Source organism: Leuciscus leuciscus (assembly GCF_965113295.1).
Source record: "Leuciscus leuciscus genome assembly, chromosome: 5".
Taxonomy (NCBI): Eukaryota; Metazoa; Chordata; class Actinopteri; order Cypriniformes; family Leuciscidae; genus Leuciscus; species Leuciscus leuciscus.
In genome coordinates this window covers 39,311,306-39,336,669 of record NC_138729.1, presented here as the reverse complement: position 1 = coordinate 39,336,669, position 25,364 = coordinate 39,311,306, and the positions used below count along the sequence as shown (strand labels likewise).

General features: G+C 37.7%; 2 protein-coding genes across 5 annotated transcripts; one reads left to right on the top strand and one right to left on the bottom strand.

Moving 5' to 3' along the window:
* Positions 1-532: 532 nt before the first annotated feature.
* drc10 (dynein regulatory complex subunit 10) lies at positions 533-6,185 on the bottom strand. Of its 3 annotated transcripts, XM_082169961.1 has the most exons (6): positions 5,234-6,185; positions 3,578-5,056; positions 1,773-2,429; positions 1,377-1,610; positions 1,213-1,284; positions 533-819 (listed from the first exon to the last, which is right to left on the bottom strand). In XM_082169961.1, exons 2-6 carry the CDS (start codon positions 3,671-3,673, stop codon positions 538-540), a joined length of 1,341 nt encoding a protein of 446 aa, XP_082026087.1. In that variant the 5' UTR covers positions 3,674-5,056; positions 5,234-6,185; the 3' UTR covers positions 533-537. The 3 variants fall into 3 exon arrangements, with proteins under 3 accessions (XP_082026087.1, XP_082026088.1, XP_082026086.1); XM_082169962.1 differs by lacking the exons at positions 3,578-5,056; positions 5,234-6,185 and adding an exon at positions 2,689-2,841; XM_082169960.1 differs by lacking the exons at positions 3,578-5,056; positions 5,234-6,185 and having other exon boundaries at positions 1,773-2,841.
* On the top strand, positions 3,041-17,584 carry tpcn1 (two pore segment channel 1). 2 transcript variants are annotated; one of them, XM_082169958.1, is made up of 26 exons: positions 3,041-3,530; positions 7,517-7,647; positions 7,753-7,929; positions 9,058-9,171; positions 9,313-9,443; positions 9,684-9,807; positions 9,917-9,975; positions 10,333-10,432; positions 10,554-10,670; positions 10,787-10,911; positions 10,999-11,047; positions 11,145-11,208; positions 11,348-11,392; positions 11,989-12,045; positions 12,207-12,260; positions 12,379-12,451; positions 12,541-12,648; positions 13,077-13,148; positions 13,229-13,318; positions 13,636-13,751; positions 13,847-13,893; positions 14,162-14,230; positions 14,979-15,075; positions 15,180-15,316; positions 15,424-15,504; positions 15,941-17,584. In XM_082169958.1, the coding sequence occupies exons 1-26, from the start codon at positions 3,452-3,454 to the stop codon at positions 16,040-16,042; spliced, it is 2,418 nt and encodes an 805-aa protein (XP_082026084.1). In that variant the 5' UTR covers positions 3,041-3,451; the 3' UTR covers positions 16,043-17,584. The 2 variants fall into 2 exon arrangements, with proteins under 2 accessions (XP_082026084.1, XP_082026083.1); XM_082169957.1 differs by lacking the exon at positions 3,041-3,530 and adding an exon at positions 6,378-7,394.
* The last annotated feature ends 7,780 nt before the right edge of the window (positions 17,585-25,364 follow it).

Sequence of the window (25,364 nt, the reverse complement as noted above, 5' to 3'; positions counted from 1 at the left end):
GATGATTAATTTGAAGGGTTTTCCATTTTAATTAATCAGTGAAATATTATCAAAGCATATTGCCCTCCTATTTCTATTCCGCCACTGAATAAAACAATAAAAAAGGTAATTGTGACTTTTTATCTCCCATTCTGACTTTCTTTCCCCCACAATTACGAGTTTACATCTCACAATTCTCACTTTATTCTCAGAATTGTGATATAAACGGACAATTCTGAGAAATAAAGTCGCAATTCTGAGAAATAAAGTAAAAATGTTAAGATATAAACTTGCGAGAAAAATTGCGAGGTGACTTTTTTCTCAGAATTGGACTTTATAATTATAATGACAAATGAAAACAATGGGTGTTCTGAAATCTGCTCAAAATATCAAACATATTTGAGTGACCTACATACAAAAATCTGGGTAAAAGTATGAATGTGAACACTTCTGAATGCTTCATGAGTCTCAGTCACAGTGGGCTTTATTGATTTTATTTATCTAATAACATAGTAATAACAGTGATTATCTTGCACTGTGCATTAGTTTCTAGTTCTCTCATTTTTTTTTTTTACCCTTTCCTTTCTTTCCTTTCTTGGGCTTTGCGCTGGCCTTTGTGGCTTTGCGCACACAGAAACCTCTCCAGTGGGCCTGAATGATAGTGGCAGCTTGGCTCTGCATCTCTCTTTCTTGTTCCTGCTGTTTCCTCCTCTCCTGAGCCTCCTGTCGCTCCTTCATAATCTGGGAGTACTCCAGGTTCAGAACAGCAAAAAGTTCCTCCAGCCCTGTCAGCTCTGTCTTATCTTTCTCGTGCATGCCCGTAATTTCCTCCAACTCTGTCTAGACACACATATACACATATAAAATCAAATACATGTATTCATAAAGACAACATACATTTAAATATTAAAATACATTCACACTGATACACTGAATGTTTTTAATGCAATTCATATACAATAGTCTACTGTTCAAAAGTTTGGAGTTGGTAAGATTTTATGTTTTTGAAACTCTTATGCTCACCAAGGTTGCATTTATTTGATCAAAATACAGTAAAATTACAAATAAAAAATACAGCCATATTGTGATTTATTATTACAATTTAATATAATATAATAATATAATAAAATATTTTTTTTTAGGAGCCCAAAACTTTTGAACGGTATCTGCAAATACATCCGGAAATAATATTGCATCAAACATCAGTTAAAGCCATATTAGATTAATGTCTACCTGTTTCTCTCCCATTTCAGCATCGTATTTCTGGATCAAGTTCTCTATCTCTGTTTCTACCTTGTATTTTTTCTGCAAATCAAAAATCAGTAACATTACAACAAACGAATCACTATACGCGTGCTTCTTATTTCATTAACTGGATGAGCCACGAGTGTGCACACCTTTCGTAGTTCTAGTTTGCTCTCTCTGTGTGCTGAAATCACATTATCGAACTGAGCTCTCAGTTGATTGGCCTCCTGCTGCATACGAGCTCTCTTCCCCTCTGAAGTTTTCTTTTCTGATTGGCACTGTTTCTCAGCGTCCTGCTGAGTTCGGACAACAGACTCTTCCAAACCCTTTTCCATCTGATGCAGTGAGCTTCTCAGCTGGTGCACTTTATCATTCAACATGGAGATCTAATTAGGAGTGAAAGCCAGACAGAGAAAGAAAAGGGTGAAAAATAAAATAGAGGAGGGCACATAGTTTGGAAAACTCATTCATCTGTCAAGATTCTGTCATCTAACTAATCACAACTGTCGACTTTATAAAAAAAAAATTCGCCTTATGGTGCTTCTCACCTTTGTATCCTTGGCTTTTATTGCCATTGCAACCTCTTTGTCCAGTGAGTTTATCACTTCCTGGTTGGCAGAGTCACGTAGACTGACTTCCAGCATCATCTCTCTGCGTTCTCTCTCCTCCGTAGGGGTTGTGAGGAGCCTCTCCAAAACGACCTCCCTCAACTCGCACAGGCCATCTCTCAGTTTCTGAAACCCCATCTCTCCCCCTGTGTTAGGTTCTATCCGTTTTAGCACCTCCCTTGTGGTCCGAGTTGCCCTAAATAGCCGCACAATGTTACGAAAGGAATCCTGAATTGCTTTTGCTGATTTTGCTAGTTGATCCTTTTGTTCAAGACTCCCATCAAGCACCATAGCTTGGTACTTTTCTTCAAGCCTATGATGCTCTTTCAGGGCCCTCACCACCTCCTCTCCCAGGCTCGGGGAAAGAGCTTCTGGACAGTTCAGCAAAGTGCGTAAAAGAGAGGCTATCTCCATCTTATTAATGCACTCATCTAGTACCCCTAAAATGAGCTTTTCTTCCCGAGATGATAGAGTCTTCCTGGAGGGGTTGATGGTCTTTAAGAGGTCTCTCTTAGTTTTGTTTGGAATGCTGGCTGCATCTGATAGTCTCTCTTCAGGAGGGAGATCATCTAATTTTGAGCTCATCATTAGAGGTCTCTTTGATTGAGTAAGGGAGAGAAAACTATTCACACACCAAATAAATATACAATAGATCATCTTTGGTGAAACATTACTAACAATATTGATTTTAAAAACATTTAAAACAAGATTTGAAAGACATTTAAATACAGAAGGTGTAAGTCTCAACAAAGTTGAAATGCAATTCATACAAAAAATACCTAAGTACACAAATGTTTTCATCTGAATGATAAAAACAGTTCTGAATTAAAATTCATTTTAATATGTAATACGTCACCGTGCTATTCTTTTTGGTCGAAATCCGTATTCACTTGATAAGAGTCAAACTCAAACTCTGTTGTTGTTTATACCAGTTGCCGTGAGAACCGGCGTTGGCATGACATTCTTATCTTTAACCCCTCCACTCCATTCAGTGACTTTCCACTCGACTCCAACAAAGAACAAAATTAGAAATCTCACTCATCGTTTAATTATACACGTGTATGAAAAAAAAAAACATAAACCTCATATTATCAATGAATGAATTAAACATTTTGGCACAAGGAACATTTTTCAAATCGTGACTTTTATTGTGACATTTCAGCTGTTTTATCTCTGCGATCAAAAACGACACTGTCGTAAAAAGACGTAAAGTCAGATCCTCCTGCTTGACGGCGTCGGTTCTTTTATTTATAATGTTAAAAACGCGATTAAATCGCATTTTTCTGCGTTATAAAGTTAAATTAGTTTATTACTAATTTAGAAAGGAGCTATATACCTTGCGCTTGCGATGGTATTTTAATAACAGCCGACGATAATGACGTAAACAGACAGGCTCTGTTAGTTTTTAATTCTGATTTGTTTAACTTAGACGTCTGTTAAAGTTAAATTAAAACACATTTTAGCATAAACGCGCTCAGTTGGGTGTTTGGGGACAATAAAGCGGTTTCTGTAACTCGTGTCGTGTAGTCCAAGTTTCTCTGCAGCAGTGAAAGGTTAGTTTATTGAACATAGAGACTCCGTGTCCCCTAAAACCTGCGGTCCTCTCGCCGTTCTGCGGGATGGCGGACGGGGACGACGATGTGCCGCTGATTCTGACCTGGGACGATGCGACCAGCGGGCTGCTGGAGGAAGACGAGAGTGAGTATATGTGTCTTGTGCAGTATTGTTCGGTCACCTGTATTTACCTGAGCTTCGCTGGTGGTAGAGCAGGACTGCGTACAGATCTTTAACCGGCTTTCAGCCTTCTTGTAAAGATCTGTCACCGGTTCGGTGTGCAGCATCCTTCATGAATACTGTCAATGGCCTCTATCTCCTTGGCTTAGTCTGAGCTGTCAGATACTGTAGAGCATGGAGTTTGAAACTTTTTCATTCCAAGGTCCGCAAATGTAATGTAAATAAAGCCTAAATCCTGGCGAAGTAGCTGCATATTTTCTAGTATGGGTATAAAGTATTTTAAGCGTGATATTATAAAGACAACATCTATCGCTTTCATCTCTCACTGTTAACAACTAGTGAAGTCAATAGAACAATAGACCTATAAACACCATTTATAAAATTCTCTGAACTGTCTACAGACTCCCTATAGTTCCCTAGTGTCCCAGGCAGAACCGACATTTGACAACTTCTGCTGTTGGGTGTCAGATAATTATCAGTGATTAACAATGATACTCTTACAGACATGTTGATTATTAGACTTCGCTGAGATATTACAGGCCCAGCTCTTCTACTTGAAACCTGCTGATCTTTAACCCCCAGACTTCCATCATGTGACAGTGGATAGCAAAGATGGCCATTTATATAGTGTGAGTTCCAAACACTGACTCTAGAGGGCTCGGCAGTCAAACCTTTTAGTCATTGTTGACTGCATTATTGACATTGCTAATGCGCTGGGAGATGATTTGTAGGCCTTCTGCATAGGCACAATTTACGGTTTTAGTAGAGCTAAAGCATGGCTGTTTTCCCCCCACGCCGCTTTATAAAAGCTTTTCTAATGTTGAATTTAATTTCATCAGTGTGTACCAGCTGTCATCAGTGGCGGATCTTGTTATAGAGGGGCTTGAGAGTGCTAGACTTAATCATGATGTCATCACACAAAATATCTTTGATGTTCAATCATGTGAAAATAATAATTGCACCCGCGACTTGTTTTTTGAAGAAAATAAAAATAAATTCTAATGATTTTCAAATATTGTTGACAATCCAGTGTTTACTTGGAAGTGAACAAATTATCTACTACATTAAGATATACAGATATCAGTAGTATTTATTCATCAAAACACAAAAAAAATATGTTTATGAAGTAAATCAAGTTGGCTTGACCGGCCATACATCGGAAGCCAGTTTTGTTGAATATAACATACAGATTGCTTATGTTGTTCTTACACAGCTGAGTTAAGGCTACTATGTGCCTGCTCAAAATTCAGTCTTAAGAAGCAATTTGGCATAAAAGCCAGACTAAATTATGCCTGCTCTCACCCACCTCAGCCCCTAGAATCAAAGTTGTAATTTTGGTGTAAAGCATTTATGCCACCTCTGAGCAGCATTAAACCTTAGACTTAGGCAACTTTGAAAGTGCTTCTGTGACACATTTGCACTTTGCAGTGTAAATTTAAGGAAAATAATCTAATTAAAAGGCTACTTTACACAGTAGAATTAAATATGCTCTGTGCTTGCTCAATTCTGTGTAAAGACCAGACATAATGCTGCATAAGCATACAGTTGAAATTTCTTTGTAAATGCATTTATGCCACTTCTGAGCAGCATTAAAAAGTCTATGTAAAGACACCTAAATGCCACTTCAGAAGTGCATCTGTGACACCTTCGCAGTGTAAATTTGGCACAAGTGTTCAGAACTGTAGTAAGAGTCATTTATAGATTGAGAGACTTTTGGTGTAAGTGGTTTAAAATCACTGGTGAGATGCTGCGCTCTAGTGCTATTGTGTGGTATTGCATTTTGGTGAAAACATTAACAAACATTATGTGAATCAATTACCAATAGACTATTTCTGTTCTGTAATTCTTTTGGGGAAGGACACTGTGAAGTACTTTCACTTTAAGAGTGAAGTATTCCCAACCCCAACGATCATGTGTTCAAGTGTCCAATGCAGCAGCATACCAGCTTTTGTACATCACACACACACAGACAGAGGAGTTAAAATGCTGTGTCAGCCTATGGCAAATACAACGGTGTTTGTGGCCCCCTCTCCACTCCCATCCTGCACACACACAGTCCATGGCCTTGTGTCAAAACTGTGTGGGAGCCATGAGAGCTGGACGCGTGAATATTTTGAGGACCTGAATGGAAATTGTAGTGCTCTTTTTGGGATTTGACATGTTCCTTTAGTTAGCCAAGAAAATTCTTCATTAAGAAAAAACAACGTAAGGACACAGTCCTTGGACACTGTCTCTGAATTTATGAGGAAAGAAGCTGACGTGAATATCAGATGCCTTCACTTCCTCATTCTGCCTCAAGCTGCTATCTCAAAATGTTTGTCAGTGTCATGGTGAAGATTGTTTGGATATTTTAAATCTCTGGTCTTTAGTTCCGCTTTGTTTCTTTGTGTTTGAAGGAAATCTGGAACTGGACTGAAAAGAAAACTGCTATCAGTGCTGTCTCTCTTGTTCGCTCTTGCTCTGCCAGGAACTTATTGATCAGACAGACACAGAGCAAAACCCACACTGTTGTTGTCACGTGCGTACTCCATAAGAGCTGTTTACAATGAACTTATCGGCAACTCATTCAATCAGCTTGTGTTTGGTCAAACTAAAAGCTCTTACTGTTTGTGATTTAATCGGTAAGGCCAGGCATATTTACCAGGCTATGGCCTGACAGATCGTTTAAAAGGGTGTTAGTGGATTAATGTTATATTCATTGCTTACAGAGAAGCAATGGTAAGTATAAATCGAAAAAATGAATTGAAACTTTTTACTTCCCTCTGAGTCGAATGAGGCTCTCAGCTTGGTAGATTTGTTCAGCAGAACCCTCGATCTCAAAGGACAGCTGCGTTTTTGAGCTTGGAGAAAAAAAGGACTAAAATGGACACTGTATATAGAGGATGTAGCACTGGAAACAGAAGATGACACGGAAGAGAGGAGGCTATGACAGAGAGACTGAAACCGAGCTGATGGGTTTGGCTGGAAACGGGACTAGTGTCAGACAAATCAACTCCAAGATTCTGAAGGATATTCTCACTGTGTTTGGGACTGGTGCTTAAGAAAATCCACTGGACTATCTATCCAACTGCTGGGTTACACTGTGATCTCTGAACCATCAACGGCGTCTCCTTCCCACATATCCTCTGAAAGAGAGGGGAAAAGTGCAGAGTGGAATCCTTTTGGAATATCTAGCTATTTGGGATTCAACAGTCCAGCCAGTGTTTTGGGAAGCAGCTCTGAAGTGCATTTGTTCGCATTTTATTCACATTTGAATTTTTTCAGTATTTGATTATCTTTGAATATCTAAATCTTGTTGATGTTATTGAAAGCAGCCCTAATCTAATTCTTCACTTTTCTGTAAAATTGTCTAATCAAAACATTTTTTTGAGACATTTTTGTGTCATTTATTTAGTTATTTTTAGCATAGAAACATTATTAGCAATTGTTTTTTGTCTTTCTTAACAAACGTTACAATCAAATGAATGTATGAAGAGATGTTTAGAGTTTTAAAGTAGCATTTGGCCTGATTTGACGTGAGTTTTCCTGGAATCCGTGTCATCTTTGGAGGAATCGTGAGCATAACCACTAGATTCTGTTCTGCTTTCGGACCGTTGGCCACCGCAGGAGGCACAATGAAACTCGCATGTTCGAGTCCATTGTTTATAATTAACCCTTGCAGTGCTAAAACTGCTTGACCAGTGACATGCTCTCTGTCTGACTACTGGGACGTGGGGCCGATCACAGGGGCTGCTATGGAAATCAGTAGTATGTTTGACAACATGACTGGACTAACACATGATAGGCCAGTCCAAACATCCTCCTTCTGCCAGCAGTTTCCATCTGTCGGTATGCTATTGAAATGTGTTGATCAACTGGCTCAAAACCTCCTCTACCTACCTAGAAGTTAATGCTTATTTTATATTGAGAAATCATTTTAATTATATTTATTTTTTTCTTTCTCTACACAGATGGGGCAGGAAATTATGATGTTGTAAATAATGTTGTCATACCGACCCCAGGAGCACCAGACCCCAGAGCCCAGAATTCTTTGCGGCAGAGTTGGGAAATGAACTACCAGGAAGCAGCAATATACCTGCAGGTCATCTTTTGAACTCCCAATGAAGCACCTAAATAGACGAAGATGATCACAAACACACACTCAGGGCTAATAATAATTCTCCCATTTGTCTGTGTTTGTCCTCAGGAGGGAGAGAATAATGACAAGTTTTTCACTCATCCGCGAAGTGCCCACGCGCTCAGCGCCTACCTGTTTGCTCACAATCACCTTTTCTATGTGATGGAGCTGCTGACTGCGGTGTTACTCATGCTACTGTCCCTCTCAGAGGCCCCTGCCGTCCCCTTCCTCCGCTTGGACGTCTATGTATGTGACTTCTACTTGCACTGTGTGCATACAATACCATTTAAAAGTTTGGGGTCGGTAAGACTTGACAAGAGAAATGAATTCGTTATTTAGCAAAGATGCATTAAATTGATCAGAAGGGACAGTAAAGACTTCTACATTGTTACAAAATGATTCTATTTCAAATAAATGCTTTTATTTAGAAATTTATATTAATTGAAGAATCCGGAATTGTTTTTCGTTTTCTACTAAAATATTAAACAGCACAACCGTTTTCAAAACTGATACTAATAAGAAATGTTTCTTGACCACCAAATCAGCAGACTGGAGTAATAACTGCTGAAAAATCAGCTTTGTCCTCACAGGAATACAGAAATTACATTTTGAAATATATTAAAGCAAGAAAGTTATTTTAAGTTATAATAATAATAAATTGTAATAATATTTCACAATATTATGCTTTTTACTGTATTTTTATTTCAAATAAATGCAGCCTTGGTGAGCATAAGACACTTCTTTGGAAAAACATTCAAAAATCTTACCGAGTACCGACCCCAAACTTTTGAAAGGTAGTTTATGTGTGTAAAGCCATACTGGGACAGGATTTGTCTCTAAAAATAGATTTGCATGGCACCTCACTGATAAAAACTCATGCATTCAGATGGCGATTTCTTTTTTTTCTATTCTATAAACCAACGGGCTGCTCACATGGTCGTATGATTGACTGCTGTAAATAAAATGTCATATGCTTGGAATAAGAATAAATATTAATTTTAATAATAGTAATATCCTATTTATTATTTGGTTATTTAAATATGTTTAAAAATAGGAAAATAGACGCGCTATAGTTGGATTGCTTTTCTGTAATGCATTTCATCTCTCAAAATGATGTAATTTTAAAAAACAGAAGTTAATTCGTATTTTTACGTGGGTTTTGGAAGAAAAACAGACATTCTGGATTCGGACGGCAATAAAATCACTGTCTAGTCCCTGTAAATGTTGAACATACCTTGCGTCCCGGACCATCAGAAACAATTACCATCCAGACAGGGCTTATGCCTTTGTAATTTTGTTGTAATTTCGATTATATGAATAGGACTTCGTACTTGTACACAAACACTTAAAAGTGTGTATTTTTGTGCCTGTCAGATTCACGCGACACTGGAGTTATTGGCATTGGCGTTGGTGGCATTTGAGTTGGGTATGAAGCTCCGATGGCTTGGCTTTCACACCTTTATAAAGCATAAAAGGACCATGGTGAAGGTGTGTGGATTTTGTAATAGACTATGTTCATTTAAAATGGTTTATGTTTTCCTCTTTGTATCTGGATGCATCATAGATTCATATTCACAGAAGTTCAGCTCAAGAATCCTGTTAACCTCTCTTGATTTGTGTGCTTTTCAGACGTGTGTCCTGTTTCTTCAATTCATCGAGGCGATTGTGGTCTTAGTCCGGCAGACATCTCACCTGCGTGTGACGAGAGCCCTGCGGCCGATCTTTTTGGTGGACTGCCGTTACTGTGGAGCCGTTCGCAGGCATATTATTATTATGTTTTATAATAATTTCTAAATTATTATTATTAAATTAAAAGTTTACTACTAGTAATAATAAAACATTGTTTGTTAAACATTGGTGTTTTTTTATTCTGTTGCTGTTTCTGAGATCTTATAAAAGCAATAAGCTGCTTGAGGTCGTGCGTTACACCGATTTTGTCCTTGACCGGATACATTGTAGTGATATTCTGACGCTCTATCTCTGTTTCTGTCCTCCCTCAGAAACCTGAGGCAGATATTTCAGTCTCTTCCTCCCTTCATTGATATTCTTCTGCTGTTGCTTTTCTTCATGGTCATCTTTGCCATCCTGGGATTTTGCTTGTTCTCAGCCAACCCAGCTGACCCGGTTAGTGCATCACAGTCACACACTCACCTGTGTGTTCCAGATGTTTCTCTATCTCTCACACACATACAAACTCTCCCTGAGACCGTATGACTTCTCTTTCTCTCTACAGTATTTTAGCACACTTGAGAACAGCATTGTGAGTTTGTTCGTCCTTCTGACCACTGCTAAGTAAGTATGCAGCCTCACTGTGGGGCACACATCCTGGCTAAGATAACATGACTCTGAGTCTCAGTGGGGTTGTTTCATGTCTTCCTGTAACTGAGCTAGTAATACAAATGTTATCAGTTCAAACCCCTGGAGGTTTTTTTAACTAGAGAATTTCTCAGATCCTCTGTTATCATTATGCCCTTGAGCAACGTACTTAACCCCAGGTTGCTACAGTCAGTCTGTCACTGTTAAAAATGTAGTAATAGTCAATTTCAATAAGAAAGTGTTTGCTAAATGATTCATAGTAAACTATCCATCTATAAAGACCTCAGAGTCTTTAGTAAATTTACAAGTTTTTCCGTCTTTTTTCGTCACTAGTTTTCCAGATGTGATGATGCCAGCATATTCCAAGAATCGTTGGTCATGCATTTTCTTCATTGTGTATCTGTCCATCGAGCTCTACTTCATCATGAATCTGGTCAGTAATGAACAACATCAGATACTAGATGTTATAATGTATTAATTTTTGGAAATGGTCTTTTGGGGCAGTGTAAACTAGCCTTTACCTTGAGTTTGCTATTCTTTTTTGCCTCTCTCAGCTCCTGGCTGTAGTTTTTGACACCTTTAATGGAGTCGAGAAGATGAAATTCAAATCTCTGCTTTTGCACAAGCGATCTGCCATCGAGCACGCCTTCCAGCTGCTGCTTAGTCGGCAGGTGAGATTTATACAGATAACACTCTTTCCCATCTCTTGGTTTTTCAGGACTGAAGCCTTGTGTACTTTGTGAATGAAAGGGAATGTGATAAATCTGCATGTGTGTCTTTTATTTAGAGGCCAGATGGAGTGTCTTTGAAGCAGTTTGATGGACTGATGCGATTCTATCGTCCACGAATGACTGCACGGGATCGTTTTCTCACCTTCAAAGCCCTCACCTATTCAGACACAACCATGCTGAGGTACGCTCACAAGTGCATACGCTCACATTCTTTTGATTATTTTAACAGATGATGAGTTTTTATGGTGTATTTGTGCTTGTGTTTTAGTCTCCAGGACTTTTATAAGTTTTATGAAGTTATTGGGCTCAAATGGAAGGTCAGATTTCACACACCGTCACATGATGATTATACTCCCAGCGTGTATGTTAAACCCTCTTGAGCCAAAACATCTGGTGTGTGTGTGTGTGTTGCAGGCTCGACGGAGTGGGGAGTACTGGTTTGATGATCTTCCTCGCACAGCATTCCTCATTTTCAAAGGTTTTTAAGGCTTCCTTATCATTATTTTACACTTTAATGATCTGCTCAGAATGACCAGGTACATTTATGATTAGTTGGCATCAAATATTTTTCTTCCATAATACTTTTTATGATCATTATTCTTTTTTTTTTTTAACAGGAATGAATTTACTTGTGAAATCCAAAGCTTTTCAATATGCAATGTGTAAGTTATATTTCTTAAATACCTTGTTATATGCTCTACCCCTTTAGATATTAGCAGGCAATACCTGATCAGAATATATACTCCTTGAAACCCATTAGCTTAAAAAAATAGAAAAATGTGTATTTTAAAAATTCTAATTTGTCTCTTATATTATTATATACTGTACCGTTCAAAAGTTTGGGGTCTCTTATGCTCACCAAGGCTGCATTTATTTGACCAAAGATACAGTAAAACAGTATTGTGAAATATTTATATAATATTGTGAAATTTAAAATAACAATTTTCTATTTTAAATGTAATTTATTCCTTTGATGCAATTATGTATTTTTATTCTAATATGATGATTTGTTGCTCAAATTGAAAAGAACAGCATTTATTTGAAATATATATTTTTTGTAACAATGTAAATGTCTTTACTCTAACTTTTGATCAATTTAATGCATCCTTGCTTAATAAAAGTATTAATTTAGTAAAAAAAAAAAAAAGAGTCTTACAGACACCAAACTTTGAAATTGTAGTAGTGTCTTGCGCCTGCACTATATTCATTGCAATACTTCTAATAATACTGTCTGTTTTTCATTATTGACCTGTAACAGATCTGGTAGTAGCAATTAATGGCATCTGGATCCTAGTGGAGACAAACATGGTAAATGGTAAGATCTGCTTGAGTAATGTAATGTAACAGTAGGACATGCAGTGCAGCTGTGTTGCAGTTCTAGATAATTCTATGAATTCACCATTCAGAAACGCTTGTAAACAGAGGAAACAGTTTTCTCTGTGTGAACCCAATTGAATTTGGCTTCTCTCCCCACAGATGGTGTCTCATGGACTCACGTTGTCCCCTTGAGTTACATTATTTTCCTCACAAGTAAGTGGAAATTGTTTAAAATGAAATCATTAGTAAATCCAATTGTGATTGTCTTAATGAATATGCGTACCATTTGCAATTTGTTTTATCCCCTGCTTGATGTGTCTGTGGAATGAAGTTTATGGAGTTGAGGTCTTGTTGAAGATCACAGGCCTTGGTCCAATGACATATTTCAGCTCAGGATGGAACCTGTAGGTACACACACGTACATTCATATCAGCACTAACACACACACACATGCAAACTGCCTCATTGCTTGGGTGTGTGCTTCTATTTCCAGCTTTGATTTCTCAGTAACAGTATTTGCCTTTCTGGGATTGATTGCTCTGGCCTTTGACATGGAGCCGTTCTACTTCATTGTGGTGTTGAGACCTCTTCAGCTCCTCCGGTGTGTGTACTTATTTTTGTGTTTTGACGTCTTTTGGTTTGCATTTAGTTGTAGTTATTCGTTTGATTTTTGTTCTCCCAGAAGTGTGAGACTGAATTGAAAACCTGAATCCAAACCTCTCAATAAACAAAAAGGTTTTAGGCTTGACATTTTTTATTTATTCAGCTTTCACTCAAATTGTTATCCTGGTAATGTAATTTGTGCATTATATTAAAAACCAATCACTTTAGAAAAATGCCACATTTTTACCCCACTGTAGATAACATCTGCAGTGTAATAGCTTTTTTAAGATGTGTCTTTAACACTCATTTTGTGGGAATTATTAAATATCTTATAATTTATATTTTCATCAGTCATAGCTGATATAGATATTTTTCATCCATTTTTCATCAGAGTTTCATTGTTTTTTTTTCTTATTTCTTGTCAAGGTTGTTTAAAATTAAACAGCGCTATCGGAATGTTCTGGACACAATGTTTGAACTGTTCCCGCGTATGGCCAGGTACAGAAATAATAATCCATTTCAGCTCATTACTCACAGATGAAGGATCTTCTCTCATAACACTCTCTCTGTCTCTGTAGTCTAGGTCTGACTCTGATTATCTTCTATTATTCTTTTGCCATCGTTGGAATGGAGTTTTTTGCTGAGGTTGTTTATCCGAACTGCTGCAAGTAAGTCCCTTTAATCATCATAAATGTATTCCTTTTGCAAAAATCAAAACCGACTGAACATCACCTTGAACTTATGCAGTTTATAAATGTAAGATGATCTACTACTGCTGTCCTGTTACATAATGAAAGAACAGTTCACCTCGAAATGAAATCATTTACTCACCCTCGTGTTATTTCAAGTGCGGTGTGTGCAACACAAAAGAAGACATTTTAAAGAATGTTTATGAAAGTACAACGTGATCAGTAGATGTCAAGCTACAAAAACGATTCTCATTGAATAGTGGTGTGCTTAATGGTATGTTCTCTGTCTCTCAAAGGAATAGCACAGTTGCTGACTCGTATCGCCAGATAAATGTGACCATTGGCAACCGAACCGTGCTGGAAGAGGGATATTACTATCTCAATAACTTCAATAACATCCTAAGCAGCTTTGGTATGTGCAACACTCACAAATACACACTCCGTCTCACTTCAATATATAGCTTTGTGTAATTTGTATCTGAGTTTTTTTTCTCTGCCATGTTTCAGTCACTCTATTTGAGCTTACAGTGGTGAACAACTGGTACATCACAATGGTGAGTGTAAATGCACAAAAACACCTGCTGTTTATTGGAATTAAATGTCAGTCAGCAGATTGTTGTGTATCTCCCCATGTCATTGTAAACAATGAACATTACATTGTTTAAAAGTGTTGTTTTAAATGTGATGTAATGCTAACATCTCTAAGTGTATGTGCAGTGTGTGTTTTTGTAGCAGAAGCCTATGGATCCTATGAACCAGTCAGTAAATGAGCATCTGTCTGTCATTTGTAGTTATTGAACCCTTTGAATCCTGTTTTCACAGGAAGGTTTGACATCAGAAACTACTCACTGGACTCGCCTTTATTTCATGACCTTTTACATTGTCACTATGGTAAGGGATTGTGTATGTCAGTAAATCAGGGTTATTATTCCTAACTAAAACTAACAAATTTCAAATAAACTTTCAAATAACTTTTCTATTTTTAGTTAAAATAAAATTAAATAGAAGAAAAACGAACGAAAATTAGAATAGTTGCCTTGCAAATATAGAATTTCTACCTATTTTTTTTTTTTAACTAAAGCTGAACTAAAAATAAAATGGATAAAAATAAATAAACCAAAATAGTAATCTTAAAAAAATAAACAAAAACCACCAAAGCTAATGAAAAATCTACAAATTAAAATAAAATAAAAATGTATATAAAGAATAAAATGTATATTAATAAAAACTGTAATAGTATATACATAATACTAAAATAATATTGCTGGAAATAATGTGGATATGATTTGTTTTTCACGTGAAGATTTTAGATTTAAATGTATAAGGAACAGTGTACATTTTAAGGGGGAGGAACTAGTTTCTTTTAATTATATATATATATATATATATATAAAAAAAAATGTTATGTCATGTAGTTGCTGAATTCATATTAGACAAAAAGTGGATGTTTAATACTCGTGCAATTATAGAATGATGTTGTTTAAAATGGTTTTAGAATGTTATTAAACTATAGAATGTCACACTACTGTAATCAGCTACCCATTTATGTATGTGTTATAACCTGATTTAGTGATCTTGATATTTTCTCACAGCTCTGTGTTGTTTTGAGTGCAAATGCCTGTGTGATTATGTGATGCAGGTAGTCATGACGATAATCGTGGCCTTCATACTGGATGCATTCGTCTTCAGGATGAACTACAGTCGGAAGAACAGAGAGCCGCTGGACGACCCAGAAGGTTCTGAATGAGTCTTGTTCATCCAATGACAATGAGTGTGACTGGGACCTATTTCACTGAGATCTAATACTGAGAATGTGTGTGTGTGTGTGTGTGTGTAATAGATGAAAAGGGGATTGTATTTGAGACAGAGGTGTCTCAGACTGAAGCTCTACAGACTCTGGACTTGTATAAACACACACTGGGCGTCACCAACCTAAGCTCACTGCAGGACATGTGTGTGTCTCTGGAGCGAAGTGGGGTGAGTATATGCACACATGTACACGCAGTCTATGTTCAGAGCATCGAATTGAGTTTTTTCATTAGACTGATTGAACACTAATGGATCATTTTTGTCTTTGCTCACAGCACTCCTCATTAGTATTTCAGGGTCGAAGGTCACGTACCAAGAGTGACCTCAGCATGAAGATGTATGAGGAGGAGATTCAGGTACTTAAACCACACATATAGAAACGCATGGAAAAAACACACTTTTGAATTTGCATAAATGTAGCATTGTGGTCATAAAAAGTGATGTGTTAACCAGATTTCTTACATTCATTTTAACCTTTTATTGGAAGTTTTAAGTAAAGCACTCCCAAACGGTTCTCTTATTGGATCAGAAAATTAAATCATGAAAGTTTGAAATTGTAATATATCAGACAGCTATTTATAGAAGGATATGCCCAAGTGGAAACTTGGAAAGTTTTGCAAAAGAAAAATAGATGTAGTTACCTACATTTATTTAAATGAAATCATGTTCTGTTGTGCTAAGCTATACTGTGATGTATTTGGCTCAGAATGACCCCCCCCTTTTTTAAAAACAGAAATTTCCAGATAGGCATTGGTATGTTTGTGTAAAGTGGTTGTTTCTTTTTGTCTGCAGGAATGGTACGAGGAATATTCCAGAACAAACCTTCAGCCCGATGAGACATTCCACAGAGAACTGGACAGCCCTGAAGCCAATGCCTCAAACAGCATTAACTAACACACCCTCTGAACACTGCACCAGCGTTACCTAACACACTCACTCATACCTCTGAGGGACCGTAAGACCGTCTTCCTCCCATCGATGGAAAGCACAGGTGTTCCCCATGACCACTACATTCTCCCTCCTTCCACATGGAGACCCACAGAACTCCTTTACTTAAAGCCTTATTCCCCAAAAAACCTTAAGGTTCCATGGCCAATCAGGGAACCTTGCAGGCCAATCATGTGACATGCACTAGGTCCAGGAACCTTCTTTTTTTCTTCCATAAAAATGCACCTCATGACATTTGCCTTTTGATGGGTAGATCCTGAATGATTCAGACTCTCTCATGGATTTGACAAATGGAGCACAGTGATTGAATGTTTCTGTGGGAGATGAATCGGAACTGAATGTGAGGATTTTAGCACTAAGTGTCTTTCTTCACAGTCTGAGGTATTGCTTAACCAACAGATAAAAGATTATAGTAATAAACTAATGCTGTTTTTAAACTAAAGCTGCTTTTTGCTGGAACCTTTGGACCTATAGAGAGGCTTATTTTGTTGTTATATATAAATATATACAAGCAGATTAAACATATGTCAGATGCAGTTAAAGGATTAGTTCACCCAAAAATTAAAAATGTTTCATTAATTACTCACCCTCCTCATGTCGTTCCAAACCTGTAAAAGTTCGGAAAAATCGTCAGTACACAAAAATATTTTGACACAGAATTTAACATTTTGGGTGAACTAACCCTTTAAGAGTCAAGCATTTAAACATTTTTTTTTTAAATACATTCACTTATTCACTCAATATGGGCTGGTTTCCCAGAAGTGTTAATTTTGGACTGATAAATGTTAGAAACCCAGCCCTGGACCTTTCAGTACATTCAAACCACATATAAAAAATATTTTATTTCCTTTGTTTGGAGTCAGTATTGTTTTAGGCATGAATGAGAGTAATTTTACAGACCAGTTCAGATAAAATCTAGTCAAAATCACACTTTTTATTCCACCTACAGTCTGATTCGTTTGTCTTTCCAGAGTAAATACAAATGTTTAGAAATCCAAATTTTCTTTTGTGTAAAACCATCGGTGACGAAGGGAAACCATTTAGCCTTGCTTATGGTTTTTTGCACAGTACTTCAAAACTGTTATTTATTTATTTACATTGACTTAAACAAATGTTCATGTACATCTCTCTTGTTTGCTGTACTATTTTATATTTTATTAGTTATTTTTTTAAATGCTTTTAACAGGGTGAATGCATGCAAATCCTCATATATCATTGTTTACTCTAATGTCTAGAGCATCTGACCTGGAGTAAATCATAAATGTGTTCTCGAGGGTCAGTGATTTCATCCCAGTTGGTTGTTTATTTTGCACTGTAGGATGTGCAGCCATGATGTTCCAAACACAAGGGGACATGATGTATGTGTGACATCAAACCACACCAGCTCCTTTAATACTGTAGGATTTACCTGTGTTTCAGTTCTCTGTTCTTGTACCTTTGTAAGTGTATAATAATGACAGGTCTAGTAAATGATACATTTTAATGAAACTTCTTTATTTTATTTTTCTTTGCAATTTGTTTGTTAATAGTTGCTTTTATATGTAGGCTATTATGTGAGTTGGCTCGTCTTTGTAATTGTTATCACGTTTAATTTCATTCGGACTAAAACAATGTATCTTTTTACATTTTCAGGTAAATGCTTTATTCCAATGAAATCGTACTAATCCGTTTTTTTTTTTTTTTTTTTTTTTTGCGAAATGTAACATTTTCATGGGCAATAATAGGCTGGTCATTTCGCGTAAGGCCGAATATTTCCCCACGGAAATTTCGCAACTAACGTTACTTCGAGTTAGCCACGCGAATTCGCAGCGTGGAAAGTGCCTTGAGTGAACTTCATGCACTATTGATTTCACTCATGTGACTACCTTAACAGACGTAAAAATGCGATTGTATATTTACCAAAAATAATTGCCTTGGGCGTTTTGCACATGCTCTGAAATACATGCTCCGATTTTTCATGTATATTTATATTTCTATATTTCGACAAACATGTATAGGCTACATATATAGCTCGAATATGCAAAACTCGCTGCATTATATTTTGCGCTTTTAAACGTAGGCTAGTCTACTTGAGTCTCTCTCTCTCTGCATCTTCCCTGAGAACAACAGCAGGTACAGCAGCTTTACAGATGTAGGCCTACACGCAGTTAAAAGTTTATCATGATTGTCTCAGAGTTCTGATACTGAGGCAACTGACAGTTATTCCCATCGAGGGCCGTCCATAAAGGGGAACGTTTTCTGGGGCCCAGCCGCTAGGGGGGGCCCATGCAGTCCAGCTATAATTATGTTCATCCTAAATATAAGCAAAGGTTACCATATTTTATTTTGAACCAAAATAGCAACATTAATTGTTGAAAGTGAGAAAAAAAAAGTATTTTATGTAATGTTGCTCGAGTAAAATATAGCCTGTGTCATAATGAAACACCCCTTTCCTGAAAATGGTCTGAGCGGGCGCGGGCGCCGTGAGCGCTGAGCGAGCAGCAGGAACGAGTAGTGAGTTGTCGTCGAAAAAGATGGATAAAGCAAAAAAGCTGTCGGGGGCTAAAAATAGAAAAAGAAAGAGGGAAAAGGAGATGGCATGTCAATTGATGCGACAGCAGCTAAATAAGTGGATGGTGAAAGGCAACAGGTAGGATTTAAAGTGTGACGTCCAGGCATGTAGGCTACTGGCCATCGGGACTACCGGGAGATTCCCAGTGGGCCGACGTGCTTTTTGGGCCGATGCATCTCATACTTTTTTTCTTTTTTTGTCTTAACGGCCCATAAAACTGTACATTTGTTTAGTTTTGTTTTGCTTAATCGGCGGCGCTGGGTTACTGCCGGTGTAATGCATTGGTCAAAAAAAGTCAGCGTTAGTTTTTTTTCTGACACACCGGCCCATGAAACACGTAGATCAGCGGCCCATTGGTTCTTTTCTTGATGGTCACTGGGCTGGCCCAATCATTCACATCTTTAATGTGAAGTATATAAATATACTCTTTCAAGTATATAAATTAGTACAAAACGAATTATGAAAGTTTCCTTTATTTTTCAGTGCATTTGTTTTACAATATATGGCTATTATAAATTCTAAATTGTTGCTGCATACCCACCCCAGGGGGTGCATACCTCTCTCTCAGTTAAATGTATGTGTTAATGTAGGAGAGAGAGAGAGAGAGAGAGCACACACGCATGATATGAGTAGCCTATAGCAGATTTGGGGAGGGCCCATTCACTGGACCTTTTCAGGGGCCCAGTCATTTCTGTGGGCGGGCCTGATTTAATCTACAATTAATCTCTAAATGTTGGAATTGACTTCCACCGTTATTGTTCTACATATCAATTACTTTACGCTTACGTACCCTATAAAGAGATACGAAATCAATCTATTAGTTAAAATGCATTCATAAAAGAATGGCATGGTCCTTGTTTTAATTTTGGTGCAGTTATTTCCCGTGTTTTTCAGCCAGGGGTCTCATACGGTAGGCTACAGCAGGGGGGTCTGTGCATTAAATCGTTTTTCCTTTGTTTAGTATTAGAACATTTATATTCATTTTGTTCAATATTTTATTATATTGTGGTTAAAAGAAACAACTTCTTTTCAAAAATCTTTTGTTGACCATGGTTTTATAAAACCATCATAAAACATCAATTTCTCTTTCTGTAGGCTATAGAACATTACTGTGGAGGGATGAATCCAAGATATGCAAAGGATTAAAAGGTAGGCAAATGAACTGAAAAACCTGGTCAGATTTAAACTGTGTTACTAAGGAAATCACACATTTTTATGTTGGGGTTCCTGACAACACCTTATTTATAGTGTTAAAATAACTCTTGTTGTTATTTTTTTCTTTGCGATTAAATTCAGTGATATGCCGCGAAAAACATTTAAATAATCTCTCCTTTATGTAGTATTTAAAACAATAGACACAGAAAGACAGAGAACCCTCCAGTCTGTAGCCTTACCTGGCCATTCTAAGATGATAAATGATGAAAAATGAACACTGAGAAAGGCTAATTCAACTATGTATATGTTTATTAGTTGTGGTTTTGTCAGATCAAATAAAATCAGGTGTTTGTCAAATTAGATTAATGAGAAGTGAGCATCGTGGGTGTTTTCTCCACAACAATGTGCTTTTGGCTTTTTGTTTTTTGTTTCCCACAATCACATGCCACCGCACACATTCTCACACAGTGAAGTCTATTATTACTGTTTAGGGTGAGCCCTTAGCCTAGGATGGTTTGTGACTCATTCTCTGTACATTGAGGCTGGCTCCCAATTTAGCCCTTCAAACTCTCCCCCAAACCAGCATCCTGTCTCCTCTGTGACCCTTCCTCTTCCTCCCTCTCTCTTCCTCTCTCTCTTGAGTTCTTCTGTCAGTCACTAGGGAGAGCTGCTGATGCTCTTTGACAGGGAACAGAATGTGTTCAGGACTTTATGTCTGTCCTTTTTTTTCTTTTTTCTTTAGTATAGACACATTGGACAAGCTATTTTATGATCTGGTTATGCTGAATCATGACATTGTGCAGTTGTAAAACTTATACAGGTTTCATGCTGTTCTCACACACATTTCATTGTCCATCAGGGAGAAGAAACGCAGCTTGGGATTTTGAGTGTTTTGTTCCGAACGTAAATATCCTGTATATTCTCAGCCCCCCCCCCCCCCACCCCAACCCCCATTCTTTTTCTGTTTATTTCTTACTTCCTCTGTTAAGAATTATAGTAGCATAACAGACATTTTATTTTTAAGATTTAATTTGATTTTGAATGTTTCACAGCATTATTTTAATAATTTCTTCAGATATATATTGTTAGTACTGTGACTGCAGTCATTTGACTTTATATGTCGAAGTGTAAACATATTTAAATGTTTGATGAATTTAGAAAAAAGTACTTCGAATTTCAGTATGTGAGAAGGCCTAATCTTTAATGTATGCCCAAAACTTGATGTACTATAATAGTTAATTTTATTTTATTTTGAATTAAAAAATGTGTACTTTTATAAAAAATAAATAAAACGTTCTCACTTAAGGTCCGCGTGAACCGGAAGTTGCAAACGACTTTTCTCCAGTGTTGTGACGTATTTCCCAGTGAAAAGGAATATTGAACAGAGGGCAGGGTTTTACTCTAGCGCTCCTCCTCTCCATCTCTGCTCATAACAGACTAACGGTTTGAGGGGAGTGGTTAAGCGTTTCCCAACCCAAGCCATCAAACCTACATCATCAGAGAAGGAACGCCATTCCAGACCGGAAGTAACTTTTCAGACTTTGATTAAAGATTACGACGGCAAACAATTTTTTTCTCTGTTTTAACTTGCACGGATTAATTGTTCACCACAAGACTAGTAATATGCACTAACAAAGTAAATAGGGTCAATTTTGATTTCAGCTGGACTTTAATGCTTTTACAGCCAGAGTAAAACCAATTGCTCATTTAAGTAAGTCAAGATGTGTTTTCACATTTAATAAGATTCAGTGGCTCACTAAAATGAGTTGATATGATCAAATCAGTATTTAGCAAGGATTCTCAAGGTTACTGTGAGCCTGAGAATACTGCTCTTTCTCAGCCCAATATAATTTGTGCTTGTGTAATTCTCTAGAAGAGTTATTCGCAGTTGTAGTCACAAGTGCTATCTCTCACTTAGATAGAACAAAGTCAAACTGCAATGTACACAATTCTTATAGAAAACTATACAACTTTTTCTTTAACAATCAAACATTCTCATTAATTGCAATCCAATGTTAAATAGATGAGTGATAAGTTTTGTTTTTTGAACATTTTTAGATGGACAAGCTACTGTAATTGTAGAATGATGCAGAGGCAAATGAACCAGTGTTCCGGAAATATCCATAGTGATCCCAAATTTTGGAGCTTCATTTAATCAAAATCTACACAACAAGACTCAGTGTCAGGTCAGTGTCTGTCAGGTCCAGATTACTATACGTAACAAAACCGCTTATTCAGTAAGCCATGATAATAAAATCATAAAGCTCCCTATTAAAACAAGTTTTACAAGTGTCAGCCATTTACATAAACACAAAGGCGGCTCAAAAGAGTGCAGTTTACAAAAGAATAAATAATGGCAGAGCTGCATTTCCTGTCAGAATGAATACATTTCAATGAAATCCTTTTGAAAGATTCTTCAAATAAATAAAAAGGACATCTGAAGATATTGACAATTTGCCACATAGAAAGAACTGCAGCTCAGTAATTGTATTTGTTTTTTGTATTGTGGGAGTCGTGCGTGTAATCTTTTCACCTGAAAATCTGTCCTTCAGATCAGAGTGAAGTGAATAAAAGACTAAGTTCTTTTATTCAGTCAAAATCATCTCTGTATAACATGTGTGCCATTTGTGATCATTTACAAAGATGTTCCCTTTCCCAATGGTCACATAAAACCATTTCTTTCATGTTTCTCAGTTAGAACCAAGTAATTTACATCTGTTGCTCTGAAGTAATCATTGCTGACATATGTGGCTAACTGCACTGCATATGACCAAGGAAAAACAAGGAATTTAGTACAACCCCAAATCATGAAAACTTGGAACATTTTGTCAAATGCAATAAAATCAATTTTGTTAATTCTCTTTTAAATTTATTTAACTGACAAAAGTTCAAAGAAAAGATTTCCTATTTCACTGACCTTCAGGCAAAATTAACGTGAAACACTTATAGAATTTTAGAGTTCAACTCTTTTGAAACAGCCCACAATAGGTAAATTGGTAAGCTGAGGGTATCGTGATTGAGAGTAAAAGGAGCTCATGAGTCATGGCTCACCACTTTGTGCCGAGATAATTGTCAAAATATTCAAAAATCACATTTCTCAATGCAAGATTGCTAAGATTTTTGGTCTCCAGAGAAATCTCAGACTGTGAAGTACAAGACAGGGAACCTCTGTTGAATGTGACCTTTGACCCCTCAGATGGCACTGCATGAGAAACTCTGTTAAATACAGCCACATGGGTTTGGGAGTACTTCGGAAAACCGTTTTCGCTTTACACGGTCTGCATCAAGAAATGCTTGAATCTCTGTTACATAAGGAGAAATACATCAGTTCAATGCAGAGATGCTGGTGAGTTCTCTGGACCCGAGCTCATCTCAGATGGTCTAAAGGACAGTGGAAATGTGTGCTGTGGTTTGATGAGTCCATGTTTCAGCTTGTTTTTGGGAGAAACGGACATTGGGTCCCAAAGAAAAAAGGGACCATCCAGACTTTCATCAGCGACAGGTGCAAAAGCAAACATCTGTCATGGTTTGGAGGCGCATCAGTGCAAATGGCAGGGGTGACTTGCATGTGTGTGAAGGTATCACTGACGTGGAGGCGTATACTGGGATTGTACAGAGACATACACTGCCATCAGGATGACATCTTTCCTGGGAAGCAAGACAATACCAGGACTTATTCAGCACGTGCTTCATCAGAGTGGTTTCTAAACACCATAGAGTGGATGTGCTGGACAGTCCAGATCTGTCTCTTATTGAAAATGTATGGCCCATCATGAAAAGGAGAATCAGACAACGACGACCATGGCCTGTTGTGCAGCTGTCTCGTATCAGGCGAGATTGGGCAAAAATTCCACTTGCAGAAGTTAGTATTCTCAGTTCCCGAACAATTAAAAAGTGTAATTAAAAGGAAAGGTGATGTGACACAGTGGTAAACATGCCTCTATCCCAACTTATTTGGAGTGTGTTTCAGCCATCAAAATCCAAATGTGTTTATATTTACAAAATACAATTAAGTTAATCAGTGAAAACATGACTCACTCCCTCCCTCCCTCCTTCCCTTCCTTCCTTCCTTCCTTCCTTCCTTCCTTCCTTCCTTCCTTCCTTCCTTCCTTCCTTCCTTCCTTCCTTCCTTCCTTCCTTCCCTCCCTCCCTCCCTCCCTCCCTCCCTCCCTCCCTCCCTCCTTCCTTCCTTCCTTCCTTCCTTCCCTCCTTCCCTCCCTCCCTCCCTCCCTCCTTCCCTCCCTCCCTCCTTCCCTCCTTCCTTCCTTCCTTCCCTCCCTCCCTCCCTCCTTCCCTCCCTCCCTCCCTCCCTCCTTCCCTCCCTCCCTCCCTCCCTCCTTCCTCCCTCCCTCCCTCCTTCCTCCCTTCCTTCCTTCCTTCCTTCCTTCCTTCCATCCATCCTTCTTCCCTCCCTCCCACCCTTCCTTCCTTATTTCCTTCCTTCCCTCAGTTCTGAGTGATCAAACAGGATTTCTCATGTTCCTTACTCTTTCTTAAGATTCATTTATGACTGAATAATAAATATTTGTTAACTATCTCTCTCTCTCTCTCTCTCTCTCTGACCTTGATGGATGGCAGAAGGAAGTGTTTAAGAAGAGGGACATTTTTCAGTGACAGAGGATGGATATGGATTTAAGTAAGTGCCCTCACTGAGGTCAGACGCACTGGATGTCATGCTCACTCTCACAATAACAGCATTTCTAAAAGCATTTATTCACCAACAAACAAACCATGACACATAGAACTTTGTTTAATGATGCTTTAATATTAATCCTCTTGCTGATCAATATTTTTTTTTTCAGACCATGGATGAGTGAAGTCATAAAATTGAACAAAAGCCACCGTAATAATGAATAATGCCCAATAATGAATGTCAGGAGGGGAGTTTAACTGGCCTCTGTTTATGCAGCTTTAGACTTGCATCAAAGGTGTATGCAATACAAATTCCATTTTCTCTATAAAAACAGCTGCTGGTTTGCCTATGATGTCAGTTATGAGTTATGCTTCTACTGTTAAATGTTGTTATTTTAAGTAGCCACAGCTGTACATTGTTCCACCCTTCAGCCTTCAATTATGTTAAGTTAAAGAGCAATGCTCAGTATGTCCAGACCAAACGAATCAACTCAGCCAGAATTCCAGAGTCCCCTTCGAATCAATCGCTACCTAGTTCTAGTGTCTCTCTGAAACAGAGGCTGAATTTGAGCCAGTAGGTTCAGGAGACACTCTGATTTCAAAAGCAGCTCTGAACATGCAAACATCCCCCCCCCAAAAAAGCCTCTTTGTTGCAACATTGTTTCCTTTTGATCAAAGTTTTATTAAAGAAAGTGTTTTCAGACACTGGGTTTGACAACCACTGAGAAACTCAAAAGTATGAGAAAAGCATGTTCTGTTCCTTCAGTTGTTTGGACATACTAATTTGTAAACACACGCACGCTTCTGTGTAATGTCATCTGTAATTGGCCATTTCGGTTATCTCAGCTCTCCTCGTTTGAGTCATTATCTGCCTCGTTATGAGATTGTTAGAACAAATCTGACCGTGACCTCTGAGGGGTCTCTCTTTGG